At 50.3% G+C, this 18108-nt stretch overlaps 1 protein-coding gene across 1 annotated transcript; it reads left to right on the top strand.

Annotated features, from left to right (window-relative positions):
* The first annotated feature begins 316 nt into the window (after positions 1 to 316).
* TTC9B (tetratricopeptide repeat domain 9B) lies at positions 317 to 14071 on the top strand. Its single transcript, XM_081019320.1, has 3 exons — positions 317 to 916; positions 9834 to 10016; positions 12352 to 14071. The coding sequence occupies exons 1-3, from the start codon at positions 457 to 459 to the stop codon at positions 12432 to 12434; spliced, it is 726 nt and encodes a 241-aa protein (XP_080875446.1). The 5' UTR covers positions 317 to 456; the 3' UTR covers positions 12435 to 14071.
* The last annotated feature ends 4037 nt before the right edge of the window (positions 14072 to 18108 follow it).

Below are 18108 nucleotides of genomic sequence, written 5' to 3'. Positions count from 1 at the left end.
CGGCTGGCACTCGCCCCCTGCCTTGGACCTCTAGGCAGCCATGGTCTGGCATAGTTACAGCAGGGGTTGGACTAGATGACTCCTGGGTGTCCCGTTACGAGACTGCAACTCTGGCTCTTCGCAGAAGGCAGCTTCCAGCGCTTCTCCATCAGAAACCCTCCGCCAGGAAACGGCGCTCCCGGCACAACCGCACTCGCACCCATACTCCGGAGGAGGCGGGGCTTGCCTGTGGCCCCTCCCTTCCTTTGCGTCCCCCCCCCGCCCCCAGTCCCTGCAAGCGGAAGGGCGCCAGCCTGCCGCCGCCGCCGCCGCCGCCGCCGCCGCCGCCGCCTCCTCGCTGGGCGCCGAGACATCCGAGGTCAGCCCGGCCGGCGGTGCTGATGCGGAGGGAGTTTCCCACAATGCACCGCTAGCGCGCTGTCCCTGGTGCTGAAGCTCCGCTCCGGGGCGCCGTCGATGCACAGCGCGCTCTTCCAGCTGGTGCAGCGGAGACAAGCGCCCGAGCATGGGCCTGTGAGGGGGGCCATGGACGAGCGCAGCCCCTACAAGAGGAGCTGCCCGCAGGCCGGCGGCGGAGGGGGCAGCAGCGGCGGAGGGGCGGCCGTCGGGGGCGGCCGGGCCCACCTGCGCGGGGCCGCCGCCGCCGCGGGCGCCGCCGAGCCCCAGCCGGACCTGGAGGCCAAGATCCGGCAGGCGGTGGAGTTCAAGGCCGAGGGCGGGCGCTGCTACAAGCAGAAGAAGTTCCGCGAGGCCATCGGGAAGTACCACCGGGCGCTGCTGCAGCTCAAGGGGCTGGAGGCCGAGGCCGAGGACGGCAGCAGCCCGCTGCGGAGGGCCGGCTGGCAGCAGCGCCTCTCCGAGGAGCAGCGGACGCTGGTCGAGGGCACCGAAATCGAGTGCTACAACAGCCTGACGGGTAAGGCTGGGGCGGATTCTCTTTTTTGGGGGGTGAGGGGAGCTGTGTGCCAGGCCCAGAGGAAGAAGGTGGGGGGCCCTCGCTTGGCAACGGGACCCCCCCTCCCAGTTTGGAAGGTTCTCCAAGCGTGCAGGAGAACCCCCGTGTCGTGACGAAGCTGTCCCGCCTTCAGACGTGTCTCTGGCTCCCTCTCATGCACCTCCCGTGTCCAGCTGGCAGGGGGAGCCCTTTCCAATCCTGCTTTCCTAACTCCTAGGGGCCAGAATATTTGAGGGGGCTGCCCCTTCTAAGTTGACGGGCATTGCCATTCGAATAGCGTGTGATTATGCAGGGTAGGGCTTACCTGGGTCTCCACAATACAGTCATACCTTGGGCTACAGATGCTTCAGGTTGTGCGATTTCGGGTTGCGCACTGCACCGAGCCCGGAAGCACCAGAACAGATTAATCCCAGGTTTCAGGGCTTGCGCATGCATAGAAGCACTAAATAGTGCTTTGCGCATGCACAGAAGTGCCGAATCGCAACCCACACGTGCACATGTTGCGAATGCTACGGGTTGTGAATGTGCTTCCAGCATGGATCATGTTCGCAACCCGAGCGTCCACTGTATTTTATTCAAGTTGGCACCCCTAATTGGGGCCAAGACCCAGCCTCTGATCCCTTCCTAGTCAAAAGCTCCCCCTCTGGGAAATGGGCAAGGACGTCCCTCGTTTAGGGGGGTCCCCTTTGCACCAGAGAATTTGCAGCTCTTTAGTGGGGGGTCTGTGGAGATCTGAACCCTGCAACCTGCAACGCCCAGGGAAAGGCCTTGTGTTGCCGGTACGGGGTTCCCAGGGGACTATTCAGGTTGCCAGGATAATACCAAGCAGAGAAGCCTCCAGCCCAAAGGGCCAAAGTCAGAGGCTCAGCCCCTGGGAAGTTGTGCCAGGAGGAATCAAGTTGGGGGGGGCAGGGGGTGAGGCAGAAAATGCTGCCTTAAGGCTAGGGTATCCACCTGCCCTCTGAGAAAATGTTTAGAAGACCCAAGAGCCGGGGATGGTGAGGTGGCCAGTGATGTTGCTGGCCAGATGGCCACCCCTCCCTTAACAAAATATTCAAAATTTCACAAAGTCCAATGGATGTTTCTCCCCATCCACCCATTGGTCCATCTCCCAAGGTCCTCCTCTTCCAAGCAGAGAGGAGGAACATCGCAGCCAAGGCCAAGGGCTTCAGGGGAAAACCCTCGAGGTCCTACTTCTCTCACCTGTTGCAAAGGTTGAAGATTCCCTTGGGAATCCATCAGGTGTATGTGTTTAAGACTTTTGTATATTGGCGGTGGCCTCCCCTCTAGCAGTGACCCCCTCTCCCTGACCTTTGACCCTCCTTGCCCCTCCCTCACCTTCTCCTTCCTCTTTCTTTGGGTACTTCCTGCTAGGGATGAAACAAAACCATGCAAATCTCATTCACCAATATTTACAATTTTGACATAAATTTTTTGAATGCTAGCCCGCAGGACTGAAATCCATTTATTCCCCTCGAAATTCAGAAGTATTACATTTGATGTTTTATTGTATTTTTAATATTTTGTTGGAAGCCGCCCAGAGTGTCTAGGGAAACCCAGCCAGATGGGTGGGGTATTAATTATTATTATTATTATTATTATTATTATTATTTCCACCTTTCCTCCAAGGAGCTCAAGTCAGTGTACAAGGCTCTGCCACTCCCCACTCCCCTTTTTAAGTCAAATAGTCATACAAATCCGGACAATACCATTTATTCTGTGAACCGCCCTGAAATCTTTTGATGAAGGGTGGTATATAAATTTAATTTGACAACAACAACAACATGAAGAAAGGGAAGGGGTGTAAGTGCTTCTCAATTATAATCTCAAATATTCACATCTCTTGGTATTTGCTACAATCCTGTGAAGTTTTAATACTATACAAATCCTTATTTATATGTGTATCTCCCAAAGGATAGGAAGGGGTAATAATACTGCCTATGGCAGCCAACAGCCGACCCCTAAATCAGGGAAACCCAATACTTAATATATTGGATTGTATGGTTCAGTTCCCTCTTTCCTTCTCTTCCTGTCTTAGAGACCGGGTGTTACATACTCATTAGTTCTCTAATTAGCTAATTCCTAATTAGTTCTTCTTCTTGGTATCCAGCTTGGCTTCTATGTCTTAGCAAAGGGAATTTCTCGCATGTAGCACAAGACACGGCTTTTGTGTTTGATACGCTTTAATATTTACATTGCCTCTTGTGCAATAAAAGTGAACCATTTCCTCAATAGTTGCTATGACCATTTCCCAACAGCTTCACTACATATGGGGGTGGGGACAACATTTCTTCAAAAAATAAAATAAAATCAGGGAAGACCCACCCCCATTCTGCCCTTACAGCAACACTGCGAGATAAATTTTGCATAATTTCGGTGACTGGCCTGGAGAGCTTAATGGCTGAGTGAAGAGATTTGAACCCAGAGCTCTCTGGCCATGAGCCAGCACTCTAGCCGTTGCACCACAACGACGCTTGCTCTTGTTGGTGACACCTGACTGCTACTTTTGGTTTGGCAACTTTTATGAATCACACAAAATGTCAACCCCTGAATATTAGGTCCCATCTTGGCCGATTCTGGGGTTGTGGCGCTCATCTTGCTTTATTGGCCGAGGGAGCCGGCGTACAGCTTCCGGGTCATGTGGCCAGCATGACTAAGCTGCTTCTTGCGAACCAGAGCAGCGCACGGAAACACCATTTACCTTTCCGCTGGAATGGTGCCTATTTATCTACTTGCACTTTGAGGTGCTTTCGAACTGCTAGGTTGGCAGGAGCAGGGACGGAGCAACGGGAGCTCACCCCATCACGGGGATTTGAACCGCCGGCCTTCTGATCGGCAAGTCCTAGGCTCTGTGGTTTAACCCACAGCGCCACCCGTGTCCCATTTGCTTACTACTTGGTAAAATTGATCCTGCTCTTCCTGAGGGGGCATGAAGAGCTATGAACGATCCTGGTTTGCTACCACCACAACTCAAAGCGCCCCCCCCCCGCAGCATCTGGAAATCCTGTCCTGCCTCTTTTCCACCTGCTGAGATCTCACTGCCTGCTCCCCTCCCACAATCGTGTTTGCTTTTGAGCAGGGGTAGGCAAACTAAAAAAGGGACGCAGGTGGCGCTGTAGATAAATAGGTACCACTCCAGCAGGAAGGTAAACGGCGTTTCCGTGCGCTGCTCTGGTTCGCCAGAAGCAGCTTAGTCATGCTGGCCACATGACCCGGAAGCTGTACGCCGGCTCCCTCGGCCAAGAAAGCAAGATGAGCGCCACAACCCCAGAGTCATCTGCAACTGGACCTAATGGACAGGGGTCCCTTTACCTTTACTAGGCAAACTAAGGCCTGGGAGCTGGATCCGGCCCAATCGCCTTCTCAGTCCGGCCTGCGGACAGCCCAGGAATCAGCGTGTTTTTACATGAGTAGAATGTGTCCTTTTATTTAAAATGCATCTCTGGGTTATTTGTGGGGCATAGGAATTCAATCATGCTTTTTTTCAAAATATAGCCTGGCCCCCCACATGGTCTGAGGGACGGTGGAGCGGCCCACGGCTGAAAAAGGTTGCTGACCCCTGCTTTTGAGGAAGAATATTGAGATTCCCAGGAGGGAGGCTGAATCTGGCCCCTCGGGCTTCGTTATGTGGGCGTCCCGCCCTCCTGCAGGGTGGCAGAGGGGGCAAAGCAGAGCAGCCACTGCCGGAGTCAAGCAGAAGGGAGGGGGGCAACCTTAAATGAACCTGCCTGTGTTTTGCCTCGTGAAAAACAGCCAGGAAGAGAATGATTTGGATGGCAGATGAGGAAAGGAGGAGGGAGGAGGGGCACATCAAGCCCAACCGGACAGATCTGCCAGGAACATTGTAAGCATCAAAGCTCTGCCATTGCAATGGCAACCCTAAAAGAGGACTTTTTATTTTATTTTATTTATTACTAATGTTGCAATACATATATTAAATCTTTACATAATGATACATATACATTATACAGGGGTACCTTGGGTTAAGAACTTAATTCGTGCTGGAGGTCTGTTCTTAACCTGAAACTGTTCTTAACCTGAAGCACCACTTTAGCTAATGGGGCATCCCGCTGCCGCCGCGCCGCCAGAGCACAATTTCTGTTCTCATCTGAAGCAAAGTACTTAACCTGAGGTAATATTTCTGGGTTAGCAGAGTCTGTAACCTGAAGCGTATGTAACCCGAGGTACCACTGTATTCGTAAATTCACATTTTCACGTTTCATTATGTACCAACATTTATCCATTTCTTATTTCTTGCCCCGTGTCTTCCCTCCACCCATGTGTGACTTCCTTGTTATTATTTTATAACTTTATTATTGAGATTGTATTTTCTTAATTATTAAACATTCAGTCTTATATATCAGCTTAGCTTAACTTAACTTTGTGGAATCAGTCTATGCATAATCAATAAATTCTTCTTGGAGCATGTTTTGGTCATGTATTCTTCTACACATTTCCATTCCTGTTTGAGATTTTGATTAGATATTAGATTGCGTTCTAACTGTTGCTGTCATTTTTGCTAATTCAATCATTTCAAAAAATTTATATTGCCCATCTTTCAATGTGGGTACTTCTTCTGATTTCCAGGACTTTTTTTTTTTAGCACCATTGAGGGGTGGGGGGACGAGTATCCCTTTGAGGGGGGGTCCTGGCCCAATCTCCTTCAGCACCTGCCTTGTGGCACAGCTGCCTTTCAACTCAAGAGACCCAACCAAGGTGGGCAGGTGGATGTCACCCCTGCGCGTGCCCCTCCCTGGTGACAACGATGCAGCTTGTTTTTTTGTTGTTTTTTTAAGAGACCCCTGACCGTTAGGTCCAGTCGTGGCTGACTCTGGAGTTGCGGCGCTCATCTCACTTTACTGGCTGAGGGAGCCAGTGTACAGCTTCCAGGTCATGTGGCCAGTATGACTAAGCCGCTTCTGGCGAACCAGAACAGCACACGGAATCGCCGTTTACCTTCCCGCCGGAATGGTACCTATTTATCTACTTGCACTTTGCTGTGCTTTCGAACTGCTAGGTTGGCAGGAGCAGGGACCGAGCAACGGGAGCTCACCCCGTCGCGGGGATTTGAACCGCCGACCTTCTGTTTTTTTTAATAAAATATTTATTGAAATTTTACGATAAACATAGATTTAAAGAATTTTTTTAAAAAATTAAACCAGAAATTACACATAGAGAGAAAAAAAAACCAAAGCTAACAAGAAAAATACCAAAAAAGAGACCTAAAAAGGAGGAAAAAAAGAAAAAAAAGGATGATACAAAATACAAAAAACAGATAGCTAAAAAAATAGAGGGGAAAAAAGAAAAAATATTTTAAAGAAGAAAAAGTCCATTTTTCAATGTCTTTAGGCTCATTTACTTATTTCCTTGACCTCCTCACACCTCCCCTTTTTGTATTCCCGTTTACAAAATCCTTTCAGCAAATCCTTAGCCTCTTTCATTTACCTTTACTCTGTATCTTAACCTATTATAACTATATATTTTCATCCATATAACTATCAATATTTACATATTCTTATTAACCTTATTACCAAAACCACTTATTTTCAGTCCAACATCATTTTAACATTCATTAATTTTACAGTATTTCTGCAAATAGTCTTTAAACTTCTTCCAATCTTCTTCCACCGACTCTTCTCCCTGGTCTCGGATTCTGCCAGTCATTTCCGCCAATTCCATATAGTCCATCACCTTCATCTGCCATTCTTCCCGGGTGGGTAAATCTTGTGTCTTCCAATACTTTGCAATAAGTATTCTTGCTGCTGTTGTAGCATACATAAAAAAAGTTCTATCCTTCTTCGGCACCAATTGGCCGACTATACCCAAGAGGAAGGCCTCTGGTTTCTTCAGGAAGGTAAATTTAAATACCTTTTTCATTTCATTATAGATCATCTCCCAGAACGCCTTGATCTTTGGGCACGTCCACCAAAGGTGAAAGAATGTACCTTCAGTTTCTTTACATTTCCAACATTTATTATCGGGCAAATGATAGATTTTTGCAAGCTTGACTGGTGTCATGTACCACATATAAATCATTTTCATAATATTCTCTTTTAGGGCATTACATGCCGTAAATTTTATACCTGTGGTCCACAACTGTTCCCAGTCAGCAAACATGATGTTATGTCCAACGTCCTGTGCCCATTTAATCATAGCAGATTTAACCGTCTCGTCCTGAGTGTTCCATTTTAACAGCAAGTTATACATTCTTGAAAGTATCTTTGTTTTAGGATCTAACAGTTCTGTTTCCAACTTTGATTTTTCCACCTGGAAGCCAATTTTTTTGTCTAAATTATAAGCCTCTCTTATTTGATAATAGTGAAGCCAGTCTCGCACTTTATCTTTTAGTTTCTCAAAACTCTGCACGAACCGCCGACCTTCTGATCGGCAAGTCCTAGGCTCTGTGGTTTAACCCACAGCGCCACCCGCGTCCCAACGATGCAGCTTGCTGAAAGGCCAGCTGCGTGTGGGCTGCATCCTGGCATTCTGTCCTGTCCTGTGCTAGGCCTTGTTCTTTTCCCATGGAAGTGCGGTTTATAAATATTTAATATATATATTTTTTTTAATTTTAAGAAATCAATATCGTCGATAGTGGTTGCATTAAAGGCCACGTAGGGCTATCGCGCAAAGGCCAGGGGGAGCAGCATGCAAATTTGCAGGATCAGGATGGGCAAGGATTCAGAAGAAGCCACCTGGGAAAAGGCTGGAGGGGGTGTATGGTCTCCCTGGCTCCCTCATTAACTAACTCTCCTGTGGGATATTTAAAGTGTAGTCAAGCCAAGAATTCATGTTTGCTAGACAGGCACAGGATAGCAGCTGAAGCGCATAGAGATTTCCTGTAAACTTGCAAGAGAGAACTCTGTGAGAGACACCCCCACTGTGCATAGATAGAGGGGCAGGGGGCCTAGCTGTTTATGCTCCTACCTGCCTTGGTGTGCTATCTTTCTATCTTTTCCCCTACTCTGCCAGCAATGTGAGAACATCTGCTATGTCTCAGCTAGGGCCAGGGCCTTTTCAGTACTGGCCCCGACTTGGTGGAACGCTCTGTCACAAGAGACCAGGGCCCTGCAGGACTTGACATCTTTCCACAGGGCCTGCAAGACAGAGCTGTTCCGCCTGGCCTTTGGTTTGTACTCAGTCTGACCCTTCTGTTTCCCTCCCCTTATGGTTTTGATTTATGGGCTGCTTTTAAAATGAGGCTGCATTTTAAATTGCATTTTAACCTGTATTTTAAATTGGTGGTTCCCCCCCACCCATTATGTTATTATTGTAATTTTACTGGTATTAGCTGTCCTGAGCGGGGAGGGCGGGGTATAAATAAAATTTATTATTACTGTTGTTATTATTAGTCTCAGCTCCTGCTCAGACTGCATTCTAAGCTAGACTAAAGTACAGTGGTACCTCAGTTTAAGAACAGTCCAGTTTAAGAACAATTCGGTTTACAAACTCCGCAAAACTGGAAGTTGTGTCTTGGTTTGAGAACTTTACCTCGGTCTAAGAACGGAATCTGAATGGTGGAATGGCACCGGACTGGCGGTGGGAGGCCTCATTATGGAAAGCACGCCTCAGTTTAAGAACGGTATCGTTTTAAGAACGGACTTCCGGAACGGATTAAGTTCGTAAACCGAGGTACCACTGTATGTCTTTGTAATCAAATTACTCTGTTCAGCCTGCCTGAAAAAAGCTGCTGCATCTGTTACTCTTCAGCAAGTATTATGAGAGAGCAAATGCTATTTTTTACCTTTTCTGCAAGGCTGTTTGTGTGATTGTTATTTTAAAGGGGAGGAAATACCAGGAGAATCCAGCCTGCCTTAAAGCATCCTGGATTCCTTAAACTAAAACGCTAAAACTGGCCAATCTAAGCTTCCCTTTTAAGATGCAAATGGATGACACTCTGCTGAACTCACAAACATGAGGAAGGAAGGATAATCAATAATAATAATAATAATAATAATAATAATAATAATAATAATTTAATTATACCCTGCCCATCTGGCTGGGTTTCCCCAGCCACTCTAGTCGGCTCCCAACAGAATTAAAAGCACAATAAACCACCAAATGTTAAAAACTTCCCTAAACAGGGCTGCCTTCAGATGTCTTCTGAAGTCGGATAGTTGTTTATTTCCTTGACACCTGATGGGAGGGCGTTCCACAGGGCGGGCGCCACCACCGAGAAGGCCCTCTGCCTGGTTCCCTGTACCCCACTTCTCGCAGTGAGGGAACTGCCAGAAGGCCCTCTCCTAGCATCTATTCCAGGGGTCAGCAACCTTTTTCAGCTGTGGGCCAGTCCACTGTCCCTCAGACCATGTGGTGGGCCGGAATATTTTTTGGGGGGGTGGGGAATGAATGAATTCCTATGCTCCACGAATAACCCAGAGATGCATTTTAAATAAAAGGACACATTCTACTCATGTAAAAACACGCTAATTCCTGGACCGTCCGCTGGCCGGATTGAGAAGGCGATTGGGCTGCATCCAGTCCCCAGGCCTTAGTTTGCCTAGGTAAAGGTAAAGGGACCCCTGTCCATTAGGTCAAGTCGCGGATGACTCTGGGGTTGCGGCGCTCATCTAGCTTTATTGGCCAAGGGAGCCGGCGTACAGCTTCTGGGTCATGTGGCCAGCATGACTAAGCCGCTTCTGGCGAACCAGAGCAGTGCACGGAAATGGCGTTTACCTTCCCGCTGGAGCGGTACCTATTTATCTACTTGCACAGGTGTGCTTTCGAACTGCTAGGTTTGCAGGATCAGGGACCGAGGAACGGGAGCTCACTCCGTCGCGGGGATTCGAACTGCTGACCTTCTAGTTTGCCTACCCCTGATCTATTCACACCCCAACATCTCTCTCTCTCTCTCTCTCTCTCTCTCTCTCTCTCTCTCCAGCCTGCCTGTTGCAATCGGAGCTGGTGAACTATGAGAGGGTGAGGGACTATTGCCTCAAGGTTCTTGCCAAGGAGAAGAGGAACTTCAAAGCCATGTACCGGGCGGGCATCGCCTTCTACCATCTGGGCGACTACGACAACGCCCTGCTCTATTTGAAAGAGGCCAAGAGCCTGGAGCCCGCAGGTGGGTGCTTTGCTTGGCCCGTGGCAGGAGGGAGAGGTGGGCAAGGGGGTGGGAGTGGAAGGGGGAGTTGGCAAGGCCTGAAACGGAGCACAGCTCAGACGCAGGGCACCTCTTCTGGGGGCAGGAGTCTGGGGCTCAACCCCTGGCAGCTCCTCCACTTTAAGAACATAAGACAAGGCTGCTGGATCAGGCCAGTCGAGGCCAGCATCCTGCTGTCACAGTAGCCAATCAGATGCCCAAAAGGGAACCCCCCCCCCAGCAGGATTTGAACACAAGAGCAACTCTCCCCTCCTGTGTTTTCCAGCATTGCTGTGTGATAGGAATTTTGAGGTCTTAGATATATGGTAATGTTCATAACCACACGTACATAGATCAGCACAGGAAGACCGACCTGAAGCCATTTTGATTCCTAAATTGAGCAAATGTTTTCTCTGCAAGGTCAAAGTGGGAAACCTCCCCATTGTCTCTTTCCTCACAAATCCCGTCTTAAGGGCACATTTAAGATATGAATAGGGTGTGAGCCTGTGACCTGGCCCAGGAACTAAGTATTTATCACTACAAGAGACGGGCCAGGCTACCCAGGAAATCCAATCAAGTAACCTGCCAGACAGGAGATAAACAACATTTAAATTTCTGTTTTAAGACTGCCTTTTTTGTGATGTAGGTGTGATGTATCTGAGGGGTAGTCTTGGGTTACACCCCTTCTGTGATGTATGTATGATGTTTCTGGGGGTGGTTTTGATCTACAGGGTGGCAATTTCAAAAGTCTTTATAAGGCCTTGCATGCCATTTTTCTGGGTCCTCCTCCTTTCCTGTGTGTGAAGGGAGCATCCTGTTGCAACAGATCAATAAAGATCAGGCTTACTAGCTGCTTTGCTTCTCAATATTCTCTGGTTGGCCTCTGTTATTCTCTCCTACCAATAGGGAACCTATGTAAGGACTCTGTATGGGCTCTTGGATACCCCATAAGGGAAAAGGGCAATTTTTTGTTTACAACAGCTGCCTCTGACAGTGGAGGCAGAGAACAATCATCCTGGCTAGTAGCCATCCAAAGCTACATGAATTAGTCTAATCTTATTTTAAAGCCACCTCTGCCTCCTGTGGCAGAGAGTTCCATAGGTAAAAAGAGGGCTTTCTTTTACCTGCCCAGGCTCTTCCAATATTCAGCTTCCCCACGACTTCTAGCATTTCTCGGCCTAATTTGATAAACTCCTTATCACGTCGTCTCTCACCTGCCTTTCCTCTGAGCTAAGAAGCCCCAAACACTGCAAGCTTTCTTCATAGGAAGGTGGGTGCCTTGTGTAATAAACAAAAACCTGCCCTTATTCCCTTATAGCCCTTATAGAGTCCTTTGTAGGTTCTCCATCGGTCAGAGAAAAGAACAGAGGCCAACCAGAGAATATTGAGAAGCAAAGCAGCTAGTAAGCCTGATCTTTATTGAACTGTTGCAACAGGGTGCTCCCCTCATACGCAGGAGAAGGAGGAGGACCCAGAACCTAGGTGTGTCCGCCCTTACATTTTAAATTGCTCGCCTTGGAGTCCAAGACCATCCCCAGAAACATCATACCTACATAACAGAAAGCGCAGTCTACAACAGAAATATGAGTGCATTGCTTACCTCCTGTCTGGCAGGTTACTTGTTAATGCTTACTTGATTGGATACCCTAGGGAGCCTGGCGAGTCTTTTGTAATGATAAATACTTAGTTCCTGAGCCAGGTCACAGGCTCACCCTATTCATACACAGACATACCCTTAAGACAGGATTTGTGAAGGAAAAGACAATGGGGAGGCTTTTCCATTTTCCTTCAACCTTGCAGAGAAATATTTGAGGTCAATTTGGGAGGGACAAAATGGTTTCAGGACTTTTTCTGTGGGGTTTCAGACATGTGGTTTATATATGCAGTTATGAATATTTATTATATATATATAAGACCTTAACTTTTTTTATTTCACTTGCTTGTGCCTTGCTGGGAGGGAGAGGCAGGGGACCTGCTTGGCTGTGGAAAGGGAAGGTGGCAAGGCCTGCAATCACAGCTCGGTGGCACAGCGCACCTTTGGGGTGCAGATGTTTTGGGTTCAACCCCCTGGCTGCACATACAGCTTAAAAGGACCATGACTAGGAGGGCTGGCTGGGAAGGACCCCTCCCTGAATGGGGCCTGGCTGAACCAGCTGGGGAGGGTTGGCCCTGGGCAGGAGGACTTGTCTTAGGTTTCCAGGATGCGGTCAGGGAAGGGAGAGCTGCGGTGGCTCCTCCTCCTCCTCTTCTTCTTCCTCCTCCTCCTCCTCCTCTTCCTCCTCCTCCTCACAGGCTCTGCCTCTCCCTTTCCTTGCAGACACCAACGTCTTACGCTACATCCAGCTGACAGAGATTAAGATCAGCCGCTGCAGCCAGCGGGAGAAGGAGATGATTGCATAGCTGCCCCATCGGAGACAGAGGCTTCTACACGTGGTGCCAGCCGTGCCCTGAACCCACCACCCGCTGCACTCCAGGACCCAGGAAGATGCCGCCAGGTGCCCAGCGAGCCCCTGGCAGGTGCCACGGCGGCCAGAGAGCCCCCAGCTCAGAGCTATGTCGCCCACGAAGGACAGATCGGGTCTTGACCATGTAGCATTTTGCCAAAACACTGTTGGGGGCTGCTTCTTTCTGCTTTGCCTTTTTCTATATAAAAACAAAACCTAAACCAAACCAAAAAAAACAAAACAAAAAACCCCGAGAGAATTTGCAAGATGTGCCTCTGTCGGATTGGCTATGGGGCACTGGGAGCAGAGAGGGGCACCCCAGAAGGAGCAGATCAGGGTGCCATTGGGGAGAGTTGAAGTCAGCCTTTAGAGCAGATGTCTGTCCCCTTCCCCCCCAAAAAAAAACTAAGCAGAAGATGGTGGGGGCTGAGAACAAGTGCCCTGTTATCAGTCTGGGGTCAGGGTGTCCTTTCCCCTCTATTTACATCTCTCCTCCCTTCCTGAGCACCCTCATGGCACCCTGTTCGCCTCCAGAAAGGATGGCTTCCCCTCTGAGCTCCCAGCCACCCCACAGGTGTGAAGAGGCAGCCCCTAGCTCTTTGCTTCAGTAGCTCAGTTGGTTAGAGCATGGTGCTGATAAAGCCAAGGTTGCAGGTTCGATACCCATACGGGTCAGCTGCGTATTCCTGCGTTGGAGGGGGTTTGGCTGCATGGTGCTTAGGGCTCCTTCCGACTCTGCAATTCTATGATTCTACGAAATGTTGTGGGGCTAAGGGCCGAAGGGGAGCCCTGCTGGATCTGGCCATTGTCCCTCCCCAGCAGGGAGCAAGGACAGGGGGAGAGGACAGCAGCCTCCCCCACCCTGCTTTCCTCAAACAAGAAATCCAGGAGGTTCTTGGACCTGGTGTGCAGAGCAAGCACCCGGCTTGCGAATCTAGTTAGGAGAGAGGGATTGCCTTTGTAAAATAGCAAAGGCCTTTATTCTAGGAAAGATAATTTTGGGTAGGGGAGGCTTTCCTGGTTCTAAGCTAAGCAGCTCAACCAGAGTCCCAAGGAGCTGTAATTGCTCCCTTGTTCTCAGAGGATGTGATCCAAGATGTCGAAAGGAGGGAGGGAAAGGCCATAGCTCACTGAGAGGTCACCTGCCTTGCATGCAGAAGGCCCCAGGGTCAACCCTGCTGGGAGTATCTCCAGGAAGGGCTGGGAGACATTCCCAGACCCAGACCCTGGGGAGCCTCATCCAGGCCATGTTGAAAATACTGAGCCAGTTGGACCAGGGCTCAGAATGTTCCCAAGAAGGGAGCTTCAACCCAGGGGTACGATTGCACTTCAGAGGGCTGCAACCCAGGGGTACGATTGCACTTCAGAGGGTTGGCTCAGATCAAAGGAGAGAGAGAGTCCAGAAACATGATTGTCTCCTGGTCTGTCTGTCTTCTCCCGGAAGACGTGTGTCGAGTTAACGCACAGCTTGGAGGCTGACCTGAGCCTTGCCTTCCCTGCTGGTCGGAGGACCCCACTTTACCCCTGGTTAGAACCACACTGAGTTTAAGAAAACAAGAAAGCTAAGTTTATTAAAGGAAAGAAAATGCTTGACTGGGAAGATCCGAATTCTGTCTCACTAAGGGGGGGCGGATACAAAGACCCACCAGCCTGCCCTTTGTCCTCATCAGAAGAGACGCACAGAGATGTCTCCCCTTCCACAGGGAGGTAAAGGTAAAGGTACCCCTGACCGTTAGGTCCAGTTGCAGACGACTCTGGGGTTGCGGCGCTCATCTCGCTCTATAGACCGAGGGAGCCGGCGTTTGTCCGCAGACAGCTTCTGGGTCATGTGGCCAGCATGACTAAGCTGCTTCTGGTGAAACCAGAGCAGCGTATGGAAATGCCATTTACCTTCCTGCTGGAGCGGTACCTATTTATCTACTTGCACTGGCATGCTTTCGAACTGCTAGATGGGCAGGAGCAGGGACCGAACAACGGGAGCTCACCCCGTCATGGGGATTTGAACCACCGACCTTCTGATCAGCAAGCTCAAGAGGCTCAGTGGTTTAGACCACAGAGCCACCCACGTCCCTTACACAGGGAGGAGGGAGGAGCAAAGGCAGAAAGCTCCCTTGCATCTCTGGGAAAGTCAACACAGGCTGAACGACAGTCTAGGAAGTTTGGCTGGTCCTATCTGCCTCCCTCCCTCTTTCTCCTCTGAAGACCACCTTCAATACAATTTGAGTTGCATCCCAACTGTTCCAGCAGAAATCACCCCCGTGCTTAATACTGGTGGCATTTGGAGGCATGGGGGGCCCTCCAATTTGGCAGGGTCACATCCGGACACCCAATGAAGATGTTCAGAGGCCTGAGCCGTAGGAACAGAGCACTGCCGTCCTCCCAGTGACCCACCTCCCTTCATCTGAGTGACATATTTGACAAGCTGGGCTTGGGGGCAGAGGTCTCCCTAACACCCTGCAAAGTGTGGCTTGTGGGGCTATTCCTGGCCCCATGGCAGCCCCTGAGCACTGTTCTTGGATGGAGCTAACTTGGCAGAGCAGGACTTTTAACACCCTTGAAGTCCTCTTTTTCTGAGGGAGGGGTTTTTGCAGGGAGGGCAGAGCAGGACCCCCAGTACTGCGCTGGTATTTGGAGTGCTACTCACACCAGCCTTGGGAGGTCATGGGGCAACATATCTGTCAACGTTTTCCCTTTTTAAAAGGAAATTCCCTTATTCCGAATAGGATTCCTCGCAAGAAAAGGGAAAAGTTGACAGCTATGGGCGGGGCAGGGGGGAGAGAAAGATGAGAGGTAGGATCATTGTTGTTCAGCAGTGGAGCATCAGCCGAAGTCTTCAGTCCCTGCTGGCGTCTTCAGGTGGGGCCAGGTAGAGAGACTCCCTGCCTCAAGCCCTGGAGAGGAGCCACTGCCAGCCAGTGTAAGCAACACTGGTCCAGGTGGACCCCAGGGCCTGACTCAGGAACTCAGCTTTCCAACGTTCCTATAGGACAGGTTGCAGAATGGCCGGGACACAGGGTGGGGCCGCCCAAAAGCTCCCCAGGGCCAGATGAGATGCACCAGCCTCTTGTACCACCCCCACCCAGCTGTCAGGAGTTCAGCCTACACTCGAGTAGGACCCTGGCAGAGACACATGCCCGACTGGCATGTTCCCTCCCTCCTGGTCGATCGTCCGGGACCTTCATAAGCTTTCTTCAGCCCGAACATCACAGCGACCGATGCCAACCGACACCGGCACACTTAGGGATCCGCAGAGTTTGCGCATTATGCGCGTGACAGACCTCAGCAACTCAGCATCTGGGCAACTGCTGCTGTTTCAGCGCACGCACACACACCCCAACTGTGGTGCTGCCCAGGTAGGAACAGAAGTGACAGTAAAAAGGTAAAGGGTAAAGGAACCCCTGACCATTAGGTCCAGTCGTGGCCGACTCTGGGGTTGCGGCGCTCATCTCGCTTTATTGGCTGAGGGAGCCGGCATACAGCTTCCGGGTCATGTGGCCAGCATGACTAAGCTGCTTCTGGCGAACCAGAGCAGCGCACGGAAACGCCGTTTACCTTCCCGCCGGAGCGGTACCTATTTATCTACTTGCACTTTGTGCTTTCGAACTGCTAGGTTGGCAGGAGCAGGGACCGAACAATGGGAGCTCACTCCGTCGCGGGGATTCGAACCGCCGACCTTCTGATAGGCACAGTGACACTCGCCTCTGGGAAGTGACAGTAAGCCTGTGCCTTTGGGGTTTCCTTCCTTCCTGTGGAGCCTGGCGAGGGAGGCTGCACTGTTCTTTTCCTGGGGGTGGAGGGGGCCTCCTAGGGCCACCTGGTGGCTGCCTGGCTGCTGAGTGAGGAGCGAACCAGAAATTTCCTTGCCCACCACGGAGGGTCTTAGCCACCGCAGTTCCTAACGAACGGATACTTGTGAAATTAAATCAGCGCTCGAGTCAGAAATCGCCATGTCCACCCCAATGGGAGGGCCTGCAGCCCATCCTACTACCCACTCCCCAAAAGCAAGCAAAAGGCAGAGAGGGCAGAGGGAGGGGCCACTTCTAGCCCAGGAAAGATTCCTGCATTGCAGGGGGTTGGACTAGATGACCCTTGAGGTCCCTGCCAGTGCTACAATTCTAGGATTCTAGGACTGGCAGAGACTGAGGACAGCTTTGCAAGAACTGGGCTGTGCGTGTGTGTTTCAGCGTCGTAGAGTTTTGCCCATCTCCTTGTGGGATTTTCAGGAGATGGGGAGTTATGGTGGGTGGGCAGGAGAGACCCTTAAGTGGGTCAGAACAGATGAAACAGCTCCCAGCCACCCAGGGAGTTCCAGCCTGGCCTCCGACACTGGCAGAGAGATTGCTAAAGAGACAGAAACACCCGTTTGCAATCCATCTCGGTATGGATGGATTCTCAAGACTGCGTAACCCAGATATCCCTGAGATCCATTTATCCCACACCTGCTGCCCTAACCAGGAGTAGCTGCGGTGCTTTTGGGGATCCCTTTTAAGTCCACTGTCCTAGGCCTTGTTTGTGGTGCTTATGGGGCCAGGCAGGAGCTGTCAGCCCCAGATTAAACCCAGTACAGAGGTGATGTGTGTGTGTGTGTGTGTGTGTGTGTGTGTGTGATGCATGAGAAAGAACTGGAGGAAACCTTGCACTACGGGAGAGTTTAATGCCGCCATCCATCTCTGTGAGGATATTCCTGCAGCCACGGTGCCTTCTCACCTCTGCCTGCATCCCCAGAATTGCTGCTGCAGCTGCCTGCCTTTGGTACCCACTGTTGCTATGGTGACTGGGATCGCTAAGGAAGAAGGGCGAGAGAGATGCTCAGTCCATGAGCTGCCGAGACTGCTGTTTGGGATGAAGGAATGGGGTGGGGGTGGGTGGCTGGAGCGCTGGGAACAGAACCCAGGGGTCCTGGCTCTCCTTTAGGTTAGCACCTGTTAGCCAATTGAAGGTGGGTGGGCAGCAGAGACATCAGTCTCGCCCCCCAGCACCAAGCTTAATTTCCAAAAGGAGATGTCTCAAGTTGTACAGCTCCTCTGGTTGAAAGAATGGCCGTAAATACAGTGGTACCTCGGGTTACATACGCTTCAGGTTACAGACTCTTCTAACCCAGAAATAGTGCTTCAGGTTAAGTACTTTGCTTCAGGATGAGAACAGAAATCGTGCTCCAGTGGTGCGGCAGCAGCAGGAGGCCCCATTAGCTAAAGTTGTGTTTCAGGTTAAGAACAGTTCCAGGTTAAGAACAGACTTCCGGAATGAATTAAGTACTTAACCTGAGGTACCACTGTAACAGCAAATAAAGATTTTAGGAAAAGAGCCCTGTTGCTGGATGAGGCCCAACGGCCCCTCGAGTCCAGCATCCTCTTCTCACAGTGGGAAGTCCGGAAGCAGGAGCCGAGTGCGAGAACTGCTCCACAGGGAGTTCCACAGTTTAACTATGCACTCTATAAAAAAGTGCTTCTTTTTATCCGTCCCAAATCTTCCAAAATTCAATGGATGCCTAGTTCCATGTGAGGAAAACCTTTCTCCATCCGCTGTCACCTTGCCATTTTACAGCATTCTACCCTTTCTCTTCTCATTCACCTTTTCCTCTAAATGAAAAACCAAAGTTTCATCTTACGGCATTCTTCGTGCTGCCTCTC

The sequence above is a fragment of the Podarcis pityusensis genome (genome assembly GCF_964106645.2).
Source record: "Podarcis pityusensis genome assembly, chromosome: 8".
NCBI lineage: Eukaryota > Metazoa > Chordata > Lepidosauria > Squamata > Lacertidae > Podarcis > Podarcis pityusensis.
Note: the sequence above shows the minus strand (reverse complement) of the source record. Positions and strands in the feature narration are given on the sequence as shown.

What these genes read in the sequence shown, in the direction of transcription:
- TTC9B (XM_081019320.1), top strand. Translation starts at nt 457, where the DNA reads ATGCACAGCGCGCTCTTCCAGCTGGTGCAGCGGAGACAAGCGCCCGAG. An exon ending in GTGCTACAACAGCCTGACGG is followed by an intron (nt 917 to 9,833) that starts GTAAGGCTGGGG and finishes CTCTCTCTCCAG; the next exon opens with CCTGCCTGTTGCAATCGGAG. An exon ending in CAAGAGCCTGGAGCCCGCAG is followed by an intron (nt 10,017 to 12,351) that starts GTGGGTGCTTTG and finishes CTTTCCTTGCAG; the next exon opens with ACACCAACGTCTTACGCTAC.